At 41.4% G+C, this 23,136-nt stretch overlaps 1 protein-coding gene across 1 annotated transcript in view; it reads right to left on the reverse strand.

The window, feature by feature from the left end:
- Positions 1 to 23,136, reverse strand: part of PCNX2 (pecanex 2) — a 300,170-nt gene that overhangs the window by 59,818 nt on the left and 217,216 nt on the right. The window contains exon 24 of the mRNA XM_078434220.2: positions 2,841 to 2,899. Coding sequence (XP_078290346.1) covers positions 2,841 to 2,899 — 59 coding nt within the window. The remainder of the gene's footprint in view (positions 1 to 2,840; positions 2,900 to 23,136) is intronic.

The raw sequence follows: 23,136 nt of genomic DNA on the forward strand, positions 1-23,136 counted from the left end.
ATCTGATTTCTCCAGTGAGGTGGAGAAAGCAAAGTGAAGAAGACATGAGCTCTAGATTTCGGCTCAGGTCATGATCTCATGGTTTGTGAGTTCGAGCCCCACATCAGGCTGACAGCGCAGAGCCTGCTTAGGATTATTTCTCTCTGTCTCTCTGTCTCTCTCTAAGTAAATAAATACACTTAAAAAAAGAAGAAGACATGAAGTGAAGGAAGACAGATCCATGTCTGAATTTGCTTAGTTTTGTGTCCCAATATTGGCGGAAGTGCTATCGTGCAATAGCGATCAGCTAAATAATCTGCTGAATGATGGACAGTTTCTTTAAAAAAATTTTGTTTTTAAGAACACACCTGTCAAGTGACTCCAGGGGCTTTTGGAAATCAAAGTCACTGAGGAATCATTTACAGACAATAAACACCATCAATTTACATGCACACACACACACACACACACATATATATATATATATATATGTATATATATATATATATATATATATACACATATATATTCTATAATATAAACGATTACTGCTAGTATTATATCTTATATACTGATATATTTTTACACATTATATACACATAGATATATTAACACAATTTATTATTTTTAAATTATATACATATATATATAAAACTCAGCTTTATTGAGGAATAACTTCTATAGAGTAAAATTTATCTTTTTTAGTGTGTAATCCTATGAGACTTAATAAATGCACAGGCACGGAACCACCAAGGAGAATCATGCATTTGGGATTCCTCCACGTTGTCGTTCAGAGCAGCGATCTGTTCTGGTTCAGTGTTGAGTAGTATTCCGTGGTATGCATCTACTAAGGCTTGTGCATCCATTCATCAGTTGGGGGACCCTTGGCTTATTTCCAGTTTGGGGGGATTATGAGCAAATCCCCCCAAAATATTCATGAGTGGAAGTCTATGTGAACACAAGTTTTTGTTTCTCTTGGGTAAAATACCTAGGAGCGGGGCCGCGGTTCTCAGAGCGGCTGAACCATGTTTGTATCCGCCCCCGCCCCCGCAGTGATTGGCGTTCTAATTGTTCTGCACCCTTGCCATGACTCGCCATTGTCAGCTGTAGCTTGTGGCTTGTTTAATTTTAGTCATTCTAATTGGGTGGATGAAGACTCCCAGAGAGGAGTGAAGGAAGGCTACAGGAAAGAAGGAATGATGGAATGTTGGGGGGGGGGCGCGTGGAATTGGGGGTTCATGGTGTATTTCCTTTCATCTTCCGTTCACTCCCTCTATCAGATCTCTCATGATGAAGGACAGAAACTTGTTCAAGATTTAGGAGTATCTCATGTTTGGGAGTAGATTCTGGCTCTGGAAAGTCAGGAAAGCAGAGTTGCCCCACAGAGGAAATGCCTAAAAGCAAAACTTAAGGCTCCCTTCTAGATCGTCTACTGGAGTGGAGGCGGAGTTAGAGAAGTTCAAGATACAGACTGCAGAGCTGAACAGAGCTCCCAGCTCCATACCCGGGGGAAAGGAAATGTGATTGGGGGCACAGGAAGATGAAGATTGGCCCCAGGTGTACCCCTACAAGGAAGAGCTGATCCACCTGTAAGAAATCTATAAGGTAACACCATCAAATTATGACTATCCTTGCTGGGCATTCATGACTGTTAAAGGCCGAATTGAAATTAGTGCACTTATAACCTAATTATGATTAATGGAGAGGAATAAACTATTCTGTGGGCTGAGTCATGTCATGTAATCTAATGAGGTATCAGTATGCTTAATCTTCTATGCAGATTAAGCCTGCCTGACCTGAGAGTCTATTCATTTTCAGTGATGCATCAGCATGCAACCCGAGACACTAATTAGAGATTTTTTTCGAGTCTCTGCCACTTTTAAAGGAAAGGCCTGAATGAGAGAATTAACTTTTGCTTAATTGTTCAAACTGTTTGATATTGAAATAAAACAAAACAATTTAAACCACTAAAGTGGAGATCTTTTTAGAACACCTTGACCACACATCTGCATAATTTGATTAAAATGAGACAGCCATTGTGAATAGCTAGAGGCATGATGCACTTGTGAAACCAACCATAGGCCTAATAGCAATGGCCCTGCCAGGTCATAGAGTCCCACAGATGCGCATCAGACATATTTGTAGCCCACCCGCCCCCACCAAGCCGTACTGACAAGCTGAACTTTAGGTCAACAAAACATAAACTTCTCTCTCCAGGTATTTTCAAATTTCAAATTACAATTTCAAATGAATCGTGTACATGCAGTTCAAATATAGATCATGGCATCATACAATTCTTCCTAGACAAAATGTTTGGCAGAGGGGAGAGAGTTCTGAGGTGAGGAGAAAGGTAGAATGGTTCAAAAAGAAATAGATTACAGAAAGGAAAAAGCAACACAATTTCCTAGCAGGTAAATCCTTCCGTAGCTTCGTGTTGAACAAAGTTTCTGAAAACTTCGGAATCTTAGGTCCTGGAATGGTTTGCCTTGGAGGATATCACAATGCTGACGGTTTTCCTGAGAATTTTTGGCTACAAGACCAATAACATGGTTTAGAGTCTGTATTTGACTTTTGTCACACATGAACTAAAGTGTCTTAATTGACAGAGTCACTCAATACCAGACAGGTACCAAATCGGTTCTAAATGATGGAGAGGAGCATTTCCAAACCAAATCAGGATGCTTGGTCTGTCTACTTGTATAGTTTTATCTTTCCAGGCAGCATATTTACCAAGACCTACCTTACCTCCACAATGATTACAAAGAATGAGGAGTCATCCCCCCTGTTTGGACTGAAGGAATCCATCTATATAACAGAATAAATACATCGTTTAAAAAGAGAGAAAGAAGGTATCTTCTTACCTGGATCCTTTTCAATTTGGACCACCAGTCTCGTGTTGGAGTTATCCACACGCCGTGTGCTAGAAGGGACCACAGAAGGGCCAAAAGTCATGGTGAGGTCACTACAAATGGGAGTCGGTCTATAGAACTGGCTGTGTGGTGGGGAATGTAGGGGTCACGGAACTCACCTGTTAGGGTGATTGCTTGAATGTGACAGTGCTGCAGGGAGGGAGCGGGCTCTCGTGATAAAGAAGGGAAAAGTACAAGAAACACGTGGAGGGGAGAGACGATTACATCTCAGGACTGGGAGACTGGCCTTGCGCCTTCTCAGTGTTGAGCACCAGATCCATAAAACAGAAGCAAGCCCTTGGACTGCCAATGGAATGTCACTCGCTTTCTGAATTTGAAAGCGAACACACAGGCATCTTTCTTTTCAAGTTGGTCCCAGAAAATTGTGGGAGGTAGTCAGTGTCTCCACCACCTGCTTGCAAGAGCTGGGCGCATTCTTATGGGCCTTTCTCAGGTCCAACCACAAGAATAAACTCAGCTCTTACAAGCTTGGAAGAAGACATATTGCCGGTAGCTATGGCAACTAATGGCCATCAGAACCAGATTTAAATCTCTTCCGTTATGACAGCTCCTCCGTTCACAGCTTTTGTGAGCCAGCCAACCCATGTGACCCCTTGCTCCTGAAAGCCAGCCAGTGAGGGATGGACTCACTGCAGACTTTTCACCGATCAACAACTGTCCCCATGTAACTCCTGTGCGGATGGTACCAACCCACTTCTGACTCTAAAAGCCCAGTCTGCCGTGCTCAGAGAGACTGTGTCTGACCTGCTTTGTCTTTTTATTCTAGGTATTCACTGGTGGTCTCATCATCCTTTGAAAGATGAAACAAGAGATTGACATCAGCCACGTGAACTTGGATATTTAACTGTTCATGATGTACAAAAATGACAATTCCATATGGTTAAACCTGAGCCATTAAGAAAGGGCTTTCACTAGAAATATATCACTGAACATAGGCTTACGGACAAGTTTGAACATAACGAGGGTTCTGCTAACATGGGTGAAAAAACTGATCTTTAGCGTGGCTGGCCCCTCCTTTTGCTGTCGCTCTGCCCTTTGCTTTCTCTGTTGCAACCATGCTAACCTTTTTCTACGTCTTCAGCATGCCCTGACTTCCTATTCCTGTCACCCTGCCCTCCCTTTCATCCTCTGCAGCTGTTGTGTCCTCCACCTGGGAGTCTTTTCTGACCCGCCCGCTTTCCTCCCAGACTCCTCTGGTGCTGCAAGTCCGGCCCAAGTATTGCTCTGTGACAAGTCTTCTCGACCCCTGCTCTAGGTGAGACTCGTGTGTCATATGCTCCTTCACACATCATACCTCTCCTTCGGGGCACCTGTCATGGTTAATGTCACTAACAATGATGACAGCTAACATTTCCGTAACGCTTCCTTGTGTAAGTACTTTACGTGCAGTAACTCATATGCTTACGACTACCCTCATAGGTAGGTACCGTGATTATATCCGTTCCCTCTGAGGAGGAACCCGAGACTCAGTGCCCAAGGTCACAGAGCTAATATGCGATAGAACCTGGATGTGAACCCAGGTGGGCTGGCTCTACCACATCATATATTTCTTTGTGTGATTATTTGATAATAGTGGCCTCTTATGGCCAGACCCTAAGTAGCACGAGGACACACGTTTGCTTACCACTGGCACGAATGAATGAAGAGTCCAAACTAATGCTGTTTTTAAAGTTATTTTTTCCTCTCGTGACTCCTGCTAAGAAAGGAGCCACTAGATTATATTTAAACATGATCGCTGACATCCCGAGTATGGTTTAATACAGGACAAACACTTGTTAAGTAATCGTGCTTAAGAAGAAACCTCAGAATACAGACTTCTGCTGTGAACGTGTCTCTTGGGAATCAGAACAGATACAAAATACTTAGACGGAACTAAGAAAAACTTTTCCTCATATGTCTCAGATATTCGAGAACCATCTAGGCAAGATCCTGCTTGAGCTTTGTGGGACAGATTCTACACATGGGTTGGGGAGAAAAAATATTCTGCTGCATCTCAAAAAGGCTGTTAACCCCACCACCCTGTTCTATTACTGCTTTGGTTTTCCTTCCAAATACCCTTTGATCAGCATTGAAAGTAAAAGAGCCCAGGGTGGCAAAAAAATAAAGCAAACAACCAAAATCTCTCTAATGAAGGCCCAAATCCCATGTCGGCAGAGTTAGTCCCTAAATGGAATTTTAATTTCACCTGAAGACCTAGGACAAATGGAATTTTCAGCAGCAGAATAAACAATTTTTAAAGTGGGACTGAGCCAAAAGAAAGTCATTTACCAAACTCCTTAGGGAATTAAAACACCTTCTAAAACTATGTTAACTGGAAAGCTATCTTTTCAAAAGGCTATAGAACGCAGAGTGCTAAATTCCGATCTGCAATAACTACGCTAAGCTGCCTGTGGACCCCAGGGCCTCTGACTCTCCACCAGACTCTCTCAGAAGGTGAACTGTCAGCCATAGTGGGTAATTTGAGCTTTTCTCCAGTGCTTTCCTCCTGCACATTTGGTGCTTACCACTCAAAGGTGCTAATTAGCTCAGTAATTGGATTTCTGCCTTAACTGTCCAATTGCATAAACATCAATTCTGTTGCTTAAAGAGAAAACGGGGGCTTGTATCTCACGCCCCAATCTCAAGGGGAGTACAGTATGCTGGTACATGTTATGTGTGCATCTGCACATACTCTTTCTAGCAACTGCCTGGCGAGTCCCTGTTCATTGCTAGGCAACATCGTCCTAAGGGCCACAGGCCAAGAGTCTAGTAACTGGCCTTTCCAGATAGGGTGACTTACTCTGAAGCCTCTTCCCTTCTGTTAATACGGAATGCAGATAACAGAGCTAGTTTCCTCCCTTCAAATTTTGCTTTCTCACCTCCTGATGTGTCTCCCTGAGTCAAGCACCTTCTCTCCTATACGGTTTCACCCGAGGCACTTAAATAATTTAACAGCAATTTAATTATATTGCTTCAAATTCCCATTTGTCAGCACACACAGACTATTTATGGGAGAACTGTTCCTGTTTTTTGATGGGGAAGTGTGACCGGCTGGAAGAAGTTTGACGGGTGTCTGTTCACACAGCAAACCCAGAATGGAGTTATGGATGGACTGTAGTTCTGTTCATGGGACAGGAAGGCTTTACAGAAATCTAGACAATGTGAAGGTAGCCAGAGCTTAAATAGAAGGACACTGTCACCTTTCAAGTTGGATAGATATACAAGGTTCATTCGGGTCTGTTTTGCATCTTTCATTTTTGCTGCCACTGACAATCATATTAGTTCTCTCAAAGCCAGCCACTGCTCTTCTGTCTGCCTGTCTGTCACTACGTGCTTCAGAATGACTTGGCATGAAAGAAATTTCCCGAGGACACAGGGTTGTACAGCTGGCAGAGTGGGCTCTGACTGAGGACAGACATTCAGGTGGCTTCCAACTTTGCTACCAGCTGGGAGGTCTGGTTTAGTTCTGGTTCCTAGGCCCTTAGGGAGTAGCTGTTGGAGATCCCAAATTAAAGGTAGGGGGTCTTGTCAATACAGCCACCTTTGATGGGCCTGGGCTTTGCCTTGTAACTCCACCCAGAAGTGACAAAGCTTTGCTCCCTTTCTCCTGAAAGAATGGTGTCAGAGAAAGCCAGCTGAGACAGAAGATTTAAATAATATCCCGAATCAAATAACATAATACCTAGAATGCTCAGATTTCAATAGAAAATTCCTTGTCATAATAACAGGAAGATCTCAAAAAGAGTCAAAAAAGACAATTCATAGATGCCAACACTGAGATAACAGAAATGAAAGAATTATCTGACAAAGATTTAGAATTAGTCTTCATAAAATTCTTCAATGAGCAATTAATAATACTTTTGAAACAAATGGAAAAAGAGAATCTCAGCACAAAAATAGAAAGTCCGCAAAGAAATAGAAGATACAAAGAAGAACCAAATAGAAATTTTCTAAGTAAAAATATACAATAGATATATATACAATAGATATACAAAAATATACAATAGATATATATATTTTGTATATAATATACAAAATAATACAAAATGCATATACAAAATAAAAAACCCAATGGAAGGATTCAATAGCAGAATGCAAGAGAGAAAAAAGAATCAATGAACTGGGAGATGGAACAATAGATGTTACATAATCGGAACAACTGAGAGAAAACAGACTGAAACAGAACAAGAAGTCTCAGAGACCTGTGGAATTATCACAACAGATTTAACATCCTAGTTATCTGAGTCCCATAAGAAGAGGAGAAATTGCAGATACATTCAAAGAAGTTCACACCAAGACACATCACAGTCAAGCTCCTAAAACCAAAGACAAAGTCTTGGAAGCAGTGAGAGTGAAAAGAACTCACCTATGGGGGGAAAACAATGTGAATGACAGTGGATTTCTTATTAGGAAGCATGGAGGTCAGAAGGAAATGACATAGCATTTTTCAGGTGCTGAAAGAAATGAACTGACAACTCGGTATCCTATATCCAGTGAAAATATCCTTCTACAAGGAAGAATAATCTGAGACATTCTCAGATGAAGGAAAACTAAGATAATGTATCAACAGGAGATCTACCCTAAAATAGTAAGTCAAGGGAAGTTCTCTAAAAAGAAAAGACATTAAAAGAATGAAACTTGGAACATCAGAGGACAGGAAACAACGCGGTAAGCAGAACTATGAGCAAATGCGATGGACATCCTTTCTCATTATGTGTCTTCTAAATTATATTTTATGGTTCAAGCAAAAATTACAAAACCGTCTGTGGTTCTAAATGTATGTAAAGAAAATATAACATTATGTTAGAAATAAGGGAGAGTAAGAGAGCATGAGAGGGAGGTAAGGTTTCTGCATTTCACTTGAACTGGTAAAATGACAACACTAGTAGACTTTGATAAGTCATTTTATATAATATAATGCCTAGAGCAATCACTAATTAATACAATCAAAACTTATTTGATAAATAAATCGTATAGAATTCTAAAGGTGCTGAGCAAACACACAAGAAGTCAGGGAGAAAACAAACAGAAATTACAGAGCCAACAGAAACCAAAAAATTGAATGGCAAATTAAGTTATAACTGCATTAAACATAAATGACCTAAATATAGCAAGACAGAGACTGGCAAAGGAGATTTAAAAACACTACCCAGCTATATGCTGTCCACAAGAAACATACTTTAAATATAGTGACATAGGTCAGTTAAAAGTAAGAGAATGGAAAAAGATATTTTGCAAACATTAATCAAAGGAAAGCAGAAATGGTTATGTTAATATCAGATAAAGTATAAAGTAGACTCAATACCAAGGAAATTTACCAGAGACAAAATGATAAAAACATTTATCCCACAAAGAAAATACATTAATCCTAAATATGCATTCAGCGAATAATGGAGTTGCCAAAGACTGATGGAAGAGAAGACAAATCCGCAATTCGAGTTGGAACTTCCACACCCATCTCTTAAAATTTGATAGAAAAACTAGACATAAAATAAGCAAGCATATAGAACTCAATAATACTGTGAGCCAACAGTATCTGACCAACATTTATTGAACACTCAACCCAATAACAATAGAATACATATTCTTTTCAAGTGCCCAGTGAGCACATACCAAGACAGAACATAATCTGGGACATAAGCCTATCTCAACAAATTTTTTAAAACTGAAATTATACCAAGTGTATTTTCCAACTGTTATTTTGAGTTCCAAATTACTCAAGCTAGAAATCAATAACTGAAAGGTAACAAGAAAATATTCAGACACTTGGAAACTAAACAACACAATTCCAAATAATCTGTGTCAATGGTAAAGTTTTAATGGAAATTAAAACAAATTAAACTGAAAGAAAATGAAAACATAACATATCAAAATTGGTGGGAAATAGATAAACAGTAGTGAAAGGGACATTTATATCACTAAATATATACATAACAAAAGAAGAAAAGTTCAAATTGATAATCTAATTTCAACCTCAAGAATCTAGAAGAAATGGGGTGCCTGGGTGGCTCAGTCGGTTAAGTGTCTGACTCTTGATTTGGCTGAGGTCATGATCTCACAGTTTGTGGGACTGAGCCCTGCATCAGGTTCCATACTGACAGCATGGAGCCTGCTTGGGATTCTCTCTCTCAATCTCTCTCTCTCTCTCTCTCTCTCTCTCTCTCTCTCTCTCTCTCTCCCTTTCTCTGTCCCTCCCCTGCTTGCACTCTCTCTCCCTCAAAATAAATAAACTTTAAAAAAAGAATCTAGAAAAAGAAGCAAAATAAACCCATAAAAAGCATAAGGAAAAAAACAGTGATATTGAAAACAAATAATTGAGAAAAACAAAGAATAAAGAGCTGGTTCTTTGAAAATATCAATTACATTAACGAATCTCTAGGAAGCTTGACCACAGCCCTCAAAAAGAGAGAGAGAAAAAAAACACAAGTTACTGATATAATATACTGCCAAACCTGCATATATCAAAAGGATAGTGGGAAATATTACAAACAACTTTATATGCACAAATTTTATAACGTAGATGAAATGGACCAATTCCTCAGGAAATACTAATTGCTTCAACTCACCCATTAGGAAATAGATAATTTGAATAGCTCTCTAACTATTAAGGAAATTTATTTGGTAATCTAAAAACTCCTCAAGAACAATTACCCAAGCACTGATGGTTTTCCTGGAGAATTCTAACACATGTTTAAAAAAGACCTAACATCTGTGTTATATACAATCTCCTCCAAAAATTGCAAGAGGAAGATATAGTTCTCAATTTACTTTATGAAGCTAGTATTACCCTGATACCAAAGCCTGAAAAAGACAGAATGCAAAAACAATAAAATTACACACCAATTCCAGGAATGTAAGTCAGATTTACTATATGAGAATCAGTCAATGTAAACCATCATACTCACAGGCTAAAGACGGAAAATCACAACTGATGCAGAAGAAACAGTTGACAAAACCCAATACCAATTCATGATTAAGGGAACACAAACTCAGGAAAATAGGAATAGACAGGAACTTCTTCACTTGATAAAGACCATCTACTAAAGAGCTACGGCTAACATTGTACTCAACGGTGAAAGACTGAATGCTCTCCCCATATGATGGGGAACAATGCAAGGATTTCCACTTTAATAACTCTTATTCAATAGAGTGCTGGAAGTTCTAGCCACTGCACTGAGACAAGAAAAGCAAATAAAAGGCATACAGTTGGGAAAGAAAGAAATTAAACATTACATATTTGCTGATGACATGATTATGGACACAGAAATTCCAAAGAATCTACAAAAATAACACAAACAAAACAAAAACCTAGACCTAGTAAGTGAGCTCAGTTGGGTTTCAGGGTACAAGATAAAGATACAAAAATGAAATTTACTGGGCACCTGGGTGGCTCAGTCGGTTAAGTGTCTGACTCTTGGTTTTGGCTCAGGTCATGATCTCGTGGTTTTGTGAATTTGAATCCCGTGTTGGGCTCTGCACTAGCAGTGTGGAGCCTGCTTGGGATTCTCTTTCTCTCTCTCTCTCTCTGCCCTTCCCCCACTTGCACTGTCTCTATCTCTCTCAAAATAAATAAACTTAAAAAAAAAAGAAATTTATCTCTATGTACAAACGATAGATACCAAATTTTAGAAAATACATTTATAATCATTCAAAAGAAGAGGAAATACATAGGTTTTGTTAAATATAATAATACATATACAGGGCTTGTACGCTAATGAAAGTAATAAAATGAGCTCTAACAATTCCATAGGAATTTTAGGATAAACTGCCTTTTTACACAAAAAAGGGCAGTTGTAATTTTGACAGGAATTAATTCAATCTGTAGGCCAATTTAAGGTTTACTGCCTTCTTGAGTCTTCAAACTGATGAACATGGGATGTCTTTCCATTTATTTGTCTTCTTTAATTTCTTTCAGCGATGTTTCTGGTTTTCAAGTGTTCATGTTTTCCACTCCCACTTTAGTTTTCCACTAAATTGACTCCTAAGTATTTTGTTCCTGGTATACTAATGTAAATTGAATTGTTTTCTTAATTTTACTTTCAGATTTCTCATTGCTAGTGTATAGAAAAACAACTGATTTTTGTATGTTTAATTTGTTTCTTCCAGATTTGCTAAATTCAGCCATTAGCTCTAATAGTTTTTGTGTGTGTATATAATTCTTTAGGATTTCCAGTACATAAGATCATGTCCTCTGTGAATAGAACTAATTTTACTTCTTTCCAATTTGGGTGCTTTTTTTTGTTTTGTTTTGTTTTGCCTAATTGCTCTGTCTAGAACTTCCAGTCCAATGTTGAATAGAAATTGTGAGGTGGACATTCTTGCCTCGTTCTTTATCTTAGGAAGATTTTAGTATTTCATAAAGTATAATGTTAATGTGATTTGTTTCATTAATACCCTTTATCAGACCTTCCCTTTTAAACCTAGTTGTTGAGTGTTTTTATCATAAAAATGATGTTGTATTTTGTCAAGTAATTTTTCTGCATCAATTGAGATGCTTATGTGGTTTTTTCTTCATTCTACTAATAAAGTATATTTCATTGATTTTTATATATTGAACCACTCTTGCATTCCTGAGGTAAATCTCACTCATGGTATATAATCCTTTTAATGGGCTGCAGAATGTGGTTTGTTAGTACTCTTTGAGGATTTTGCATCTCTATTCATAAGGGATATTAATCTAAGGGTTTCTTTTCTTGTGATGACTTTGTTTGGCTTTGGTGTCAGAGTAACATTGGCTCCTTAGAATGATTTAGGAACCATTCCTTCCCCCACTATATTTTGGGAGATTTGAGAAGGACTGATGTTAATTCTTCTAAAAACATTTTATAGAATTAACCATTGAACCCCACTGGTTCTAGGCTTCTCTTTGGTAGGAGTATTTTTGTTTTGTTTCTTTGTTTTTACTAATCCATTCTCCTTAGACATCTATTCAGATGTTCTATTTCTTTTTCAGTCAATTTTGGTAGTTTGTGTGTTTCTACAAATTCCCACAGTTCATCTAGGCGCATCTGTTTGTGTACAATGTTTTATAGAACACTCTTTAACCTTTTCATTTATGTAAGGTTGGTAGTAGTGCCATTACTTTGATTTGTGACTACGGTAATTTGTCTTCTGCCTTTTGTTTCTTGGTCATTCCAGGTAAAGGTTTATTTGATTTTGTGGATCTTTACAAAGAACCAGTTTTGGGTGTCATCTGTTCTCTCTATTGTTTTTCTAGTCTCCATTTCATTTGCTTCCATATTATTTCCTGCTGTCTGCTTGCTCTGGGTCTAGTTTGCTTTTCTTTTTCTAGTTGCTTAAGGTGGAAGATTAGCATCTTGATTTGAGATTTTTCTTATTTTTTAATGTAAGCATTTACAGGTATGAATTTCCCTCTAAGTACTGCTTTTGCTACACTCCATAAATTTTTGATGTGTTATGTTTTCTTTTTCATCCATCACAAAATATATTTTATGTTTCTCTTGTGATTTCTTCTTTGACCCATTGGTTGTTTAAGAGTGTTTTATTTGATACATATTTGGCGATTTTCCAGGTTTCCTCTTGCTGTTGATTTAGGGTTTTCATTCCATTGTGGTTGGAGAACATATATTGTAGAATTTCAATCCTTTTCCATTTACTGAGATTTGTTTTATGGCCTGGCATATGGTCTTTCCTGAAGAATAGTCCATGTGCACTTGATAAGAACAGCTTTTTCAAAACTTTTGCTTACAGAATACTCTGTTAAGAGGATAAAAAGCCACGATGCAGGGAGAAAATATTTTCAAACCACATACCTAACAAAGTAATAGTATCCAGAATATATAAAGAACTCTCACAACCCCAAAATTAAAAAAAAAAAAATCCAGTTAGAAAATGTGAACAAGACATGAACAAACATTTCCCTGATGAGGTTATACCAATGGAAAATAAGCTCAGGAAAAGACGTTCAACACCATTAAGTCATTAGGGAAACGTACATTAAAACCAGTATGAGATATCACTATATACCTACCAGAATGGCTAAAATAAAAAATAGTGAAGATACCTGCCAAAGCTACAGAAAACTGGATCTCTCATACATTGCCGGTCGGGATGTAAAATGGTATAGCTCCTCTGAAAAAACATTTTGGCAGTTTCCTAAAAAACTACCATATGACCCAGCAATTGGATTCCTGGGCAATTATCCCAGAGAAATGAAGACTTATGTTCACACACAAAAACCTGCAGACGAATGTCCATAGCAGCTTTGTTCATAATGGCACCAAACCGAAAACAACACAGACGTCCTTCGATGAGTGAGTTGTTAGAGACTGTGGCATATCCATACACTCGGCATTCAAAAGGGGCAAACTACGGACACATACAATGACCTGAATGAATCTCCACTGAATTATGGTGAGTGAAAACAGCTGATCCCACAAGGATAAATACCGTATGACTCCAGTCATAGAACATTCTTGAAATGACAAAATTATGGAGCTGGAGGATGGATTAGTAGTTGACAGGAATTAAGAAGGGGTAGGGGTGCTTATAAAAGAGTGTCTACTTATAAAAGAAAGGCCAACAGGAGAAATCTCTGTGGTGGCGGAAAAGCTCGATATCTTGACTGTCTCAACATCAATAACCTGGTTTGCGATAGTTTTGCAAGATGTTAGCATCTGCACGCTGGGTAAAGGATATATAGGAGATCCCTCTGTATTACTTCTCTCAACTGTACATGAATCTGTAACTAGCTAAAAAAACAAAAACAAAAAAAACGTCTAAATAAAAAAATCTCCATAGATGACAGCAGGCCTGAATTTCGTTACTATAATCACGCATTCAGGTGAAATTGTATTTCTGATCTTAACTCGCTTACATTTCCAATTAGGACTGCTTCTCCCATTTCAGCCAGAAGAATCCAAGATTATCCAGCATTTCAAATACAGGATATGAAGTCCAACTGTTCACTCCCTGGAAGGTCATAAATATTTAGGGGGTGAAAAGTGTTTCTTCTCATTCTGCAAATGCAACTAATAAAAACAGCAATAAAAAAAAATTCAGGTTGCATGCAGTTGGGCAAAGAGTCAGCCAAAGGGAGGCTTGAATAAATTGAGATGCAGAGGATTATAACTGACTCATAAGGATTAAATTAGCAAGAAGGTGCTGGTTTTTCCCCAAGTTTAACATGCTCGATTTAAGATTTGGACTTCTTTTGTATCCTTCTGGTAGCAAGAGGCCCAACGTCATCCATGGGACAGCGTTTTAGAGTGGTGGGTGAAATTTCTCCTGGGATGAAGACCCGTGTACTTTTTTTCCATTGGTGACCAGTGGTATGCACAGATTTGGGATTAACACAAGCTCCCCACACAGCAAAAAAGACACCGTAATCCTCAGCAAGAGTCGACAGCTATTTGCTCAGGGACACACACAGCCCTGATGAATTAACTCAGGTCCCCTGTTTGCATGGCTACTTGCCTCAGGAGCGGCAGCATCTTGGGAAGACACATTCTCTGGATGTGAAGCCACTGACACACGGTGCCATTTTGTCACCAAGGGAGGCGGCGCTTAATAAAAGCACACCAGCAAGTTTCCCGCTGAGATGGACCTCACCTTTCCTTTGTTGTTTTATTCACTTCTGGACCGTGACACTGTGCGTGGCTCACAACTCCATCTTAAAAACGCAAGAATAAAACTGCAATTTGAAGTCAATAAGCCTGATTTCTGTTTCCTACTTGGGTTAAGACTTATTAAACTATTTGAGGGGCGTAAAGGAGAGAATCGCTTAATTCTTCTGATCCCCCATTTTCTCAAGGCATAAGATGGCAATGAAACATTGCACAGGACTCTGGGTAGAACACTGAAATACACAGCTGCATCTCTGCCTGCCAACCTCCGCAGAACTAAACAAAGAATCGCTTTTACCTTCTAACAGGCCAGTTACCCAAGGGAACAACGAGTGACGATGGTTAAATAGAAAATGGTTCTGATATCACTGCATCAAGACATTTGGGTATAGATTTTTCTGTCATGGAGAAAAAAGGAATGGTAAAGTTTACCCTGAAAATGTTTTCCAAATTGATTTTTCAAATACTAAAATAGATTGTGTACAATTTTGGCTCAAGGAGCACAGGAACAATAGGCAACAGATCATCAGCTCATTCAACTCTCCCAGCTGTCCCGCCTTGGCCCCAGCCTTTCCCCAAATTATTTTTATTATTATTTATTCAAGCATAGTTGACATACGTTATATTAGCTTCAGGTGTACCATGCAGTGATTCGACAATGCTATACATTGTACAATGCTCCCCACAATGAGGTATGGTCACTCTATGGCGTTATTACAATATTATTGACTATATTCCCTACGCTGCACTTTATATCCTTGCAACCTATTTATTTTATAACTGGAAATTTGTACCTTTTAATCTCCTTCACCTATTTCACCCATTCCCCCCACTCCGCCTCTTCTCTGGCGACCACCAGTTTGTTCTCTGTATTTACGAGACAATTTTTTTTTTTGCTTGTTCCTCTCTTTTGTTTCTTAGAGTCCACATATAAGAGAACTCACATGATACTTGTCTTTCCCTGAATGACTTATCTCACTTAGCATAATACCCTCTGGGTCCATCCATGTTGTTGTAAATGGCAAGACATCATTCTTTTTTATGGTCAAGTAATATTCCATTGTACTTATGTACACACACACACAGGCCACATCTTCTTTATCCATTCATCTACCAATGGACACTTGGGTTGCTTTCATATCTTAGTTATTGTAAATGTCGCCATAAACCTAGGGGTGCACAAATCTTTTCAAACCAAAACAAGTTCTTTGACAATGCTAAGAAAACCTCCTCCCTCGTGGCTGTTCTTTACCCATGCTAACTTCACACAGAAAAAGTCATTCTGGACTGCTCTTCAAAACTGCTTTTTAAAAACTTCATTTCCTACCCAATTTTCTTTAAAACCCATTAAGAACTTCCTCTCCTTCCTTCCCCCAAACTTCAAAGTATCGTCTCTCCAAAGCCTTCCCCGGCACTAGGAAAATAAGGTCCAACTATATGATCTCTAAAACAAATACTTCCTTTCATGTAATATAGGAAGGCATCACGAATGGAAAAGGAATATAATACATTAAAATACCCTTATTTTTTTTATCAGATAATAGATTTTTTTTTCTAATTCTCATGTATGTGATTATTTTTCCATTACTGGCCATTTTTCAAAATCTTGAAGGGAAGCATCAATCTCCTGAACTGTTTACAGAGAGAAGTAAACACAGCAATCCAGCCATGAGAAAGTACTATAAACCCTACGAGTGGGGATGATGGTGGAATGTTCCCAAAGTGACAGGAAAAAAAGAATATAGCTTCTATGTCCACGTTGTGTACTAAGTTCATTAATCAGTTGGAACCCTGTGTATCAAGAAGCAGCAGCCGTATGCGAAGCCTGGGCCAGGTCTCTTGGCTCTCAGTGAAGCAGGATTAAAGTCAGTCCTGGAAATATGCTCAGAGTAATAAGATTAAAGGTGCCCCACCGGATCACTAGAATGCCAATGAATGAGTTTTCACCTAGAGCCTCAAATGCACACATTCTCCGGGACCCAAACCGGCCTGCCCGCAGCTGAGTCCATCAGTCACGGGAGGAATGAGAACACACTGGCCACAGCCAATGACATCCACTTCGAGCACTGGCCGATCACAGGACAGACCTTCCAACGTGCTCAGGGCTCTTGGCGTTGGAGGGTGGGCCTGCTCTGTGCAGATGCCTTGGATATATGCACTATAAATCTCCTGCGCTACGTATATTTGATCCAAGGTGGTAAAAGAGTTTGCAATTTAATGTGGATTTAAGAGCTGGATATTTCCTGCCTTCCTTTGTTTGGAAGAAATCAGTCCAGTCTCCAACACTTCCCTAAGAGCTGAGACAGGACCCCCCTGCCCTCACTTGCTGCGATGCAGAGAAAAGGGCTCTGCCCTCATGCTGTAATAGACTTACACCCCCCTGCAACCATCCATCAACCTGACTCAGTCACAAAGCCTCGCTCCTGGGTGACCTTGAAGTGTAGAGTCAGCAGGCCCAGACGGCCGGGAAGCAGGTGGGCATGTTGGACGCCTTCCTGCAGGCACGTGGTCAACTTCACTACCCTGCACTCCTCTGCACTTCTCAAATTCTTTAACTGCTCAGCAAAATGTAACAGGACCCGGAGTAAAATTATGCACCACGGCATAATGAATAATAAGTTAGAACCAGGGCTATTTGAGAAATTCGCCGCCCTGGATTTCCTCAAAAGCGTCATCCTTCTGGAATATATTTGCATAATAGCTCATCACCACACCTGAAGTGTCAACCCTTACCCCTGGGTATGTGTGTGAGAGCTTTCTCATCCGTCAGCAAAACAGCGGGATGGGGCTAAGTTCATCATTTAGTTTCTCAGACATAACAGCACTCAGACACAGACCAGAAATTCCAGTGGAGAAAATCTGAGGCAGAGAAGGGACGTGGGAGACCTGGCCTAAAACACAGGGCATGTCAGCCACGAAGCCAGAGAAAGCCGAGACTCCTGGTCTGCCGCCCCATCCTGGAGGCACAATAAGGGATGCCTGGTACCTTCTCTGGTTTCTAGGCGAGTTAGAACCACAGAATTATGGCCATAAAGGCCTCACCTTCATGCTGTCACACAGCCCCAAAATAAAAGGTAGAGGGGAAGGATTCCTTTGATAAAAGCCATCCCTTGCTTTTATGAGGAGACTTTTGATTTCCAGTGACAGAAAACCTAACTGGAAATGGCTTAAGCAAAATATGGAATTCACTGGCTCACATCACTGAACACTCGATCGGGCCCAGCTGGACTCAGGGGCTAGGGTTGTCATCGGGAACATTCTCGGAGTCCCTCGGCCCTGCATTCTTCTTGCGTTTGCTGAATTCTCAGGCCCGTCTCGCTTTGTGGGGACGAGAAGGCTGCCAGCGGCATTAGGCTTATGTCCCACACCACCAAGGCTGGGGGGAGAAAGGGGTCAGCCTTCCCTGCATGTCTCCCTGCCCCGGAGCCCCAGAACTCACTTAGGCCAGGCAGAAACAACAGATCTCTAGGACTCTGGGTGTCACGCCTTACCTCTCTACCGCCTGGGCCCTTTGCCACAGTCTCCTTGCTTATCTGTTTCTTACCTGAGGCCTAAAGTCCAGAGAAACATCATATGCAGAGCTGAGTTTTACCAGAGGGAAACGAAATCTGAGGCAGGCACTGCCTCCTGTGGGTTCTCAGTTCCCAGCCATTTGCCTGAGTTCTACTGACACTAAACTCTTGAACTCCTTTTGGCTTCTCAGTCTGCCTTGACCCCTTCATTTCATCCATCCATAATTAAGAATGGCTCTTGCTGGTATCTCCTTGCTTCTATTCCTTTTGGAAAGCTTGGGACTTGGTCCATATTCTTATCCTGGCTGTATCTGTAAGTCCCGGCACCCACAGTCTCTGTGGTGGCTGAGCCGTGTTAATCCCTAAGCACGTCTCTTTTATCCATCCATCTCCAAGTGACCCCTAAGCATTTTTAAACTACTCAAAATTCTCACATTTCTATATGCACCCCGACAACCTTGTGTCGTCCCTTCTGTGGAGAAAGATCCCCAAAGACCTACCACTAGCTCTGAGGAAAAGTGAGGGAACTTTTTGATCCTTTCACAGCAAACTGCATCTGAATTAATTAGTCTGACTCCCTTTCTGGGCCTGAGGTTTTATTCAGGACTGCAGGTGGCCGCTCATTGCCCACAAAGGTCATCGAAGCCCCATTTCTGCTCTGACCCCAGTGCACCCACCGCCCCGCCCCCACCAACATTGTTGGTGAGCACAGATTTCTCAGTCTGAGAGGGACCCCCATGCCTCCCTGGTCAGGCTCTGGAGCTGCCGAGAGCCAGCCGGGCGACAGCACACGGCCAGGGCCGTGAAGGAGGTGGCCCTGCTGAGAAACACCATGCTGTGGCTCCAGGACCGAAAGAAGCCATTTCTGGAGCAGGACACGCACAGTAAAGCGGCCTCGGTGCCTGGACTACCACTGCCCTTCCTTCCTCCTCCACAGAACATGGCTCTTGTGACAGCACCTCTCTCCCGTCGCCGGCAAACGTTTTAACTGGCATTCACTAATTTTTTTTTTTTTTTTTTTTTTTTTTTTTTTAACGTGGGAGGCATTTGAGAGGCTTTGGAACATAACGGAAAGTGCTCAGGGCCTGGCACGCGACCAGGCCTGGTTTAATGTCTTGGCTCAGCCACTGACTTGCTCTGTGACCTGGGGCAAGTTCTTTAACTCTCTGGGTCTCCTTTCTCTGGTCCGTGAAATGAGGACAATGAAATTCTCCTTCCAGAACGGGTAGGAAGGGGCTAGAACGAATGCATTCGGGAAGGTGAGCAGGTGTTCAGTAACTACAAAAACGAGGAATACCACTGTTACCCCCCAGTACCACCCTACTCTACTGTCTCTATCGTTACCATTCATCATACTATACCCGAGCCCAACACGTGCCTAGGTATGGCTATGAGAGTTCTAGTAGCCCTAAGACATCTGATAACGGAGCGTCAAGACTTTTATCTCAATTCGTCCGGGCACTTTGTAAACATACCCACATAAACTGTGGAACAGCTTAATTGCAAGCTGAGAGATGTAACTCCCTCCCCTGCAGAACTGCAACTTTTAATCATAGTGCTGCCTTTTGCCATTAACCCCGTAAGCCAAATAAGCTTTCTGCTTGGCATCTGAGAAAAAGATTGCCATTGGAGAAGCTCCGTGCTTTGCCCAAGGATCTCACAAACCATGCTTAAAATACCCCGGTGGGTAGGGAACATCCGGAAAAAGACTCTCCATTGTGGGACGGTAAACAATAAAGGGTGATGTCGGGAACTTCTTTTTCGGACTGCCTTACCCAAGTCAGGCGCGCGCGGCTCTGTCCTGCTCATCCTCATTAAGAAATCATGACTGAAGACGCAGATGGAGGCAGGTCTGCAGAGAGCACAGGCGAAGGGGCTGGGGAGATGCCGGGCGGCATGACTGAAATGGACCTTTGCAGACTAGAATGTTAAAGCCAATGGGTCAAGAGCTGGTAGGGGAAATGCAAACTTCTGATTTTCATTAAAATACACACGCCCGGCATGATGAAGGCCTGGCTCGGCAATACTTTAGTAAAGTCATTGACAGGCTTTTGGGCGCCTGGGTGGCTCAGTTAAGCGTCCGACTCTTGATTTCCGTCTCAGGTCATGATCTCGTAGTTTGTGAGTTCAAGCCCAGTGTCAGGCTCTGTGCTGACAGCTCAGAGCCTGGAGCCTGCTTGAGATTCTCTCTCTCCCTCTCTCTGCCCCTCCCCAACTCAAGTTCTCTCTCTCTCCCTCTCTTTCTCTCTCTCTCAAAAATAAATAAACATTAAAAAATTTTTGAGAGGTTTTATTTTTATGAGATCATGACCTGAGCCAAAACCAAGAGTCAGACACAACCGAATGAGCCACCCAGGCGCCCCGACATTGAGAGGTCTCAAATTTGAGAAGGCGTAACTGAGAACTGAACATCTGGCTCGCAGGAAGTGACATCTACTGAGGGCCGAGGAGAGGACATCTGGAACGGCCTAGAAGGGAGGGTTGGAGACAACCCAGGAAACATCTGGATGAGGGAGGCTAGGATGCCCGAGGTACAGACCAGTTCAAAAAAAAATAGAGCCGTTCCGCTCGATAAAGAGGGCGGTGCAGGGAGAGAACCGTCTTCAAGGTGGTGAAGGACGGGACATGCGGGAGGCAGGAGAATGCCGGCGGCTGCAGCAGCAGCAGGTGCACCCAGGTGATCGCGGTGTCCAGGTGAGGACAGGAGGAACAGACCCAGCACAGTGAGGAGCCCACAGCTCTGGCCGACAAAGATCACAAGGGCCGCCTACGAAGGCACAAGGGGTTCTCCTCCCAGAGCGGAAGAGGCCGGAGGACTCCCTTCTGTGGGTAGCACAGCGGTGACTGTGTAATTCGAAGGGTCCATGCCAGCCTCACTTGTATTACAGACTCACGAAGGGCCTGGGAAATAACACAGTAAGATGCCCGGGAGCCCACGGAGACCAGCTCACATATCTGGGTCATACAGACTGTCATTTGATAAACCACAAAATAGGAATGCTTTAGAGATGCTGTTTATCCACTAAGGCAGCTATGTTGCTCAAAGAACAGAACCAGGCTCTGACACGGCTAAGGCATCACAATAAACACAGCATTAAGGGTGAAGGGTATTTAAGGGGCATCTCACAGCACGCTGTGGATTTGATGTTACATGGTCTAGACCTGTGTCCTTACACTGGTTGGTCTAATTGTGTTCTGCCATTTCAGAAAGGATTTCCCATAGGTTGCAAGGACATAAAGAATACATCTAGACATGATTGAATTAAAAGGTGAATGAGAGAAGACAGAAATACAGGGAAGGACAACAAAATGAGGACAGGATTAAGGATAAAATTGCTGTACACAGAAATAACCTATCCATTTACCACAGTGAACCATGTCTCATTTGGTATATATGACTTCTGGGAGGCACAGAGAGACAGTCAACCCATTTTACAGATGAGTTAACTGAGGCTCACAGACTGAATAATTTCCCAGAGTCAAACACCTAACCAAACATATGGGCTGGGGTTTTAATGGAAGTCTGACTACAAAGCTCACACTTTCAGATGTATTAACACCATCTCAGGAAGGGCTGAGAATTAAGTAATGCTGATCATCTTGCTAACGAGGGTGGGACCAAGGGCACAGAATACAGAGTTGATGTTTTTGCAGACCAATCACATGGTGACTACTATTAGTTAAAGCCTAGCATGGTGCCCTCACATAGATGCTTAATGCTTATTTGTTGAGAAGGATAATGCCCAGAATGATTTAATATTTTAAAATCAATCTGGAGAATATGATATGGGGCGCCTGGGTGGCTCAGTCAGTTAAGCATCCAATTTTGGCTCTGGTCATGATCTCACAGTTCGTGAGTTCCAGCCCCGTGTCGGGCTCTTTGCTGACAGCTTAGAGCCTGGAGCCTGCTTTGGATTCTCTGTCTCCCTCTCTCTGCCCCCTCTCCCCCACTTGTGCTCTTTCTCTCAAAAATAAATAAATAAGACATTAAAAAAAAATAAAACCAATCTGGAGAATATGATAGAAATGTAACAACCGTGAAAGCCATACTTGCCTTTCAGGTAGCTATTATATGTGTCTCCTCGTGGCTATGGCATTTTACATTTTATACAAGACTTTTGATATATCCAAACAAAATCATTGTTAAGACAACCTTTCATTCTTTGGGACTGAAAACAGTCAACTCCTTTAGGTCCAAGATATTTGCTGAGATAAGCAAAAACATGAGTCAATGCTTTCTAGCCTAAACATTTGTTTCACATTAATGACAAAGATTGGTTATTTAGGGATTGTTTATATATAAAGAGAAGGGTGATCTATCATAATATCAGAATGTGTTTCTAAAGCTTTTAAAATACTCTGACATAGGGGATTTATACACACGAGGCACTATTATAGTGCATTTATTGTCATTGCCTGTAATTCAAGTGGAGACACCAGGCAGAGCTCATCAAGACAGATTTTAAAGCCCTTATTAGTCAAGGGAACATCAGTTTAACAGAGAACTTTCTAACAACGGCAGATAAAAAAAAACCCAGGTTAAGATTTCCTTTCTCTCTCACACAATAGTGTGGGACTCAATTCATTTAAGAAATAGAGAACACCTACTACGTGCATGGCTCCGTAGGGGCACAAAGATGAAAAACAAACAAGTCCAGACTTGGAGACAAATACAGCCTCTGTCAATCCTGGGTAGAATTCGCTGATGGCCATAGAGCAAATGCATCTTGCACAGACGGCTGCTACGATACCTCTCATCCTAAAGGCCATCCTGAACCTTACTGCATACTCATCAAGAGCTGGAACACGATACCCCTCTGTGAATCTGGGTGCTTGTGGATGGGAAGTGGAGAAGTAGGGGGAGGGGAGGACAGTCCACGAAGGACGCAGCCCACGGCAAGGCGAGCGATGAAGAGTCCACGATATGTGAGGTATGACAGAACGTGTTGGGAAATAAACTCGAAACTGAGATTCAGACTCGGGGAGGGTCTGTATCTGTGCCGTCCAGTGCGGTAGCCTCTGAAATTTAAATTAATTAAAATTAAACGGAAGTAAAAATTCAGTTCCTCAGCCACGTTAGCCCCGTTTCCAAGGCTCATTAGCCGCGCGTGGCCGCCAGGGCTGACGTATGGGCCAGTGCAGGTGCACGGC

Source organism: Panthera onca, chromosome D2 (genome assembly GCF_046562875.1).
Source record: "Panthera onca isolate mPanOnc1 chromosome D2, mPanOnc1 haplotype 2, whole genome shotgun sequence".
Taxonomy (NCBI): domain Eukaryota; kingdom Metazoa; phylum Chordata; class Mammalia; order Carnivora; family Felidae; genus Panthera; species Panthera onca.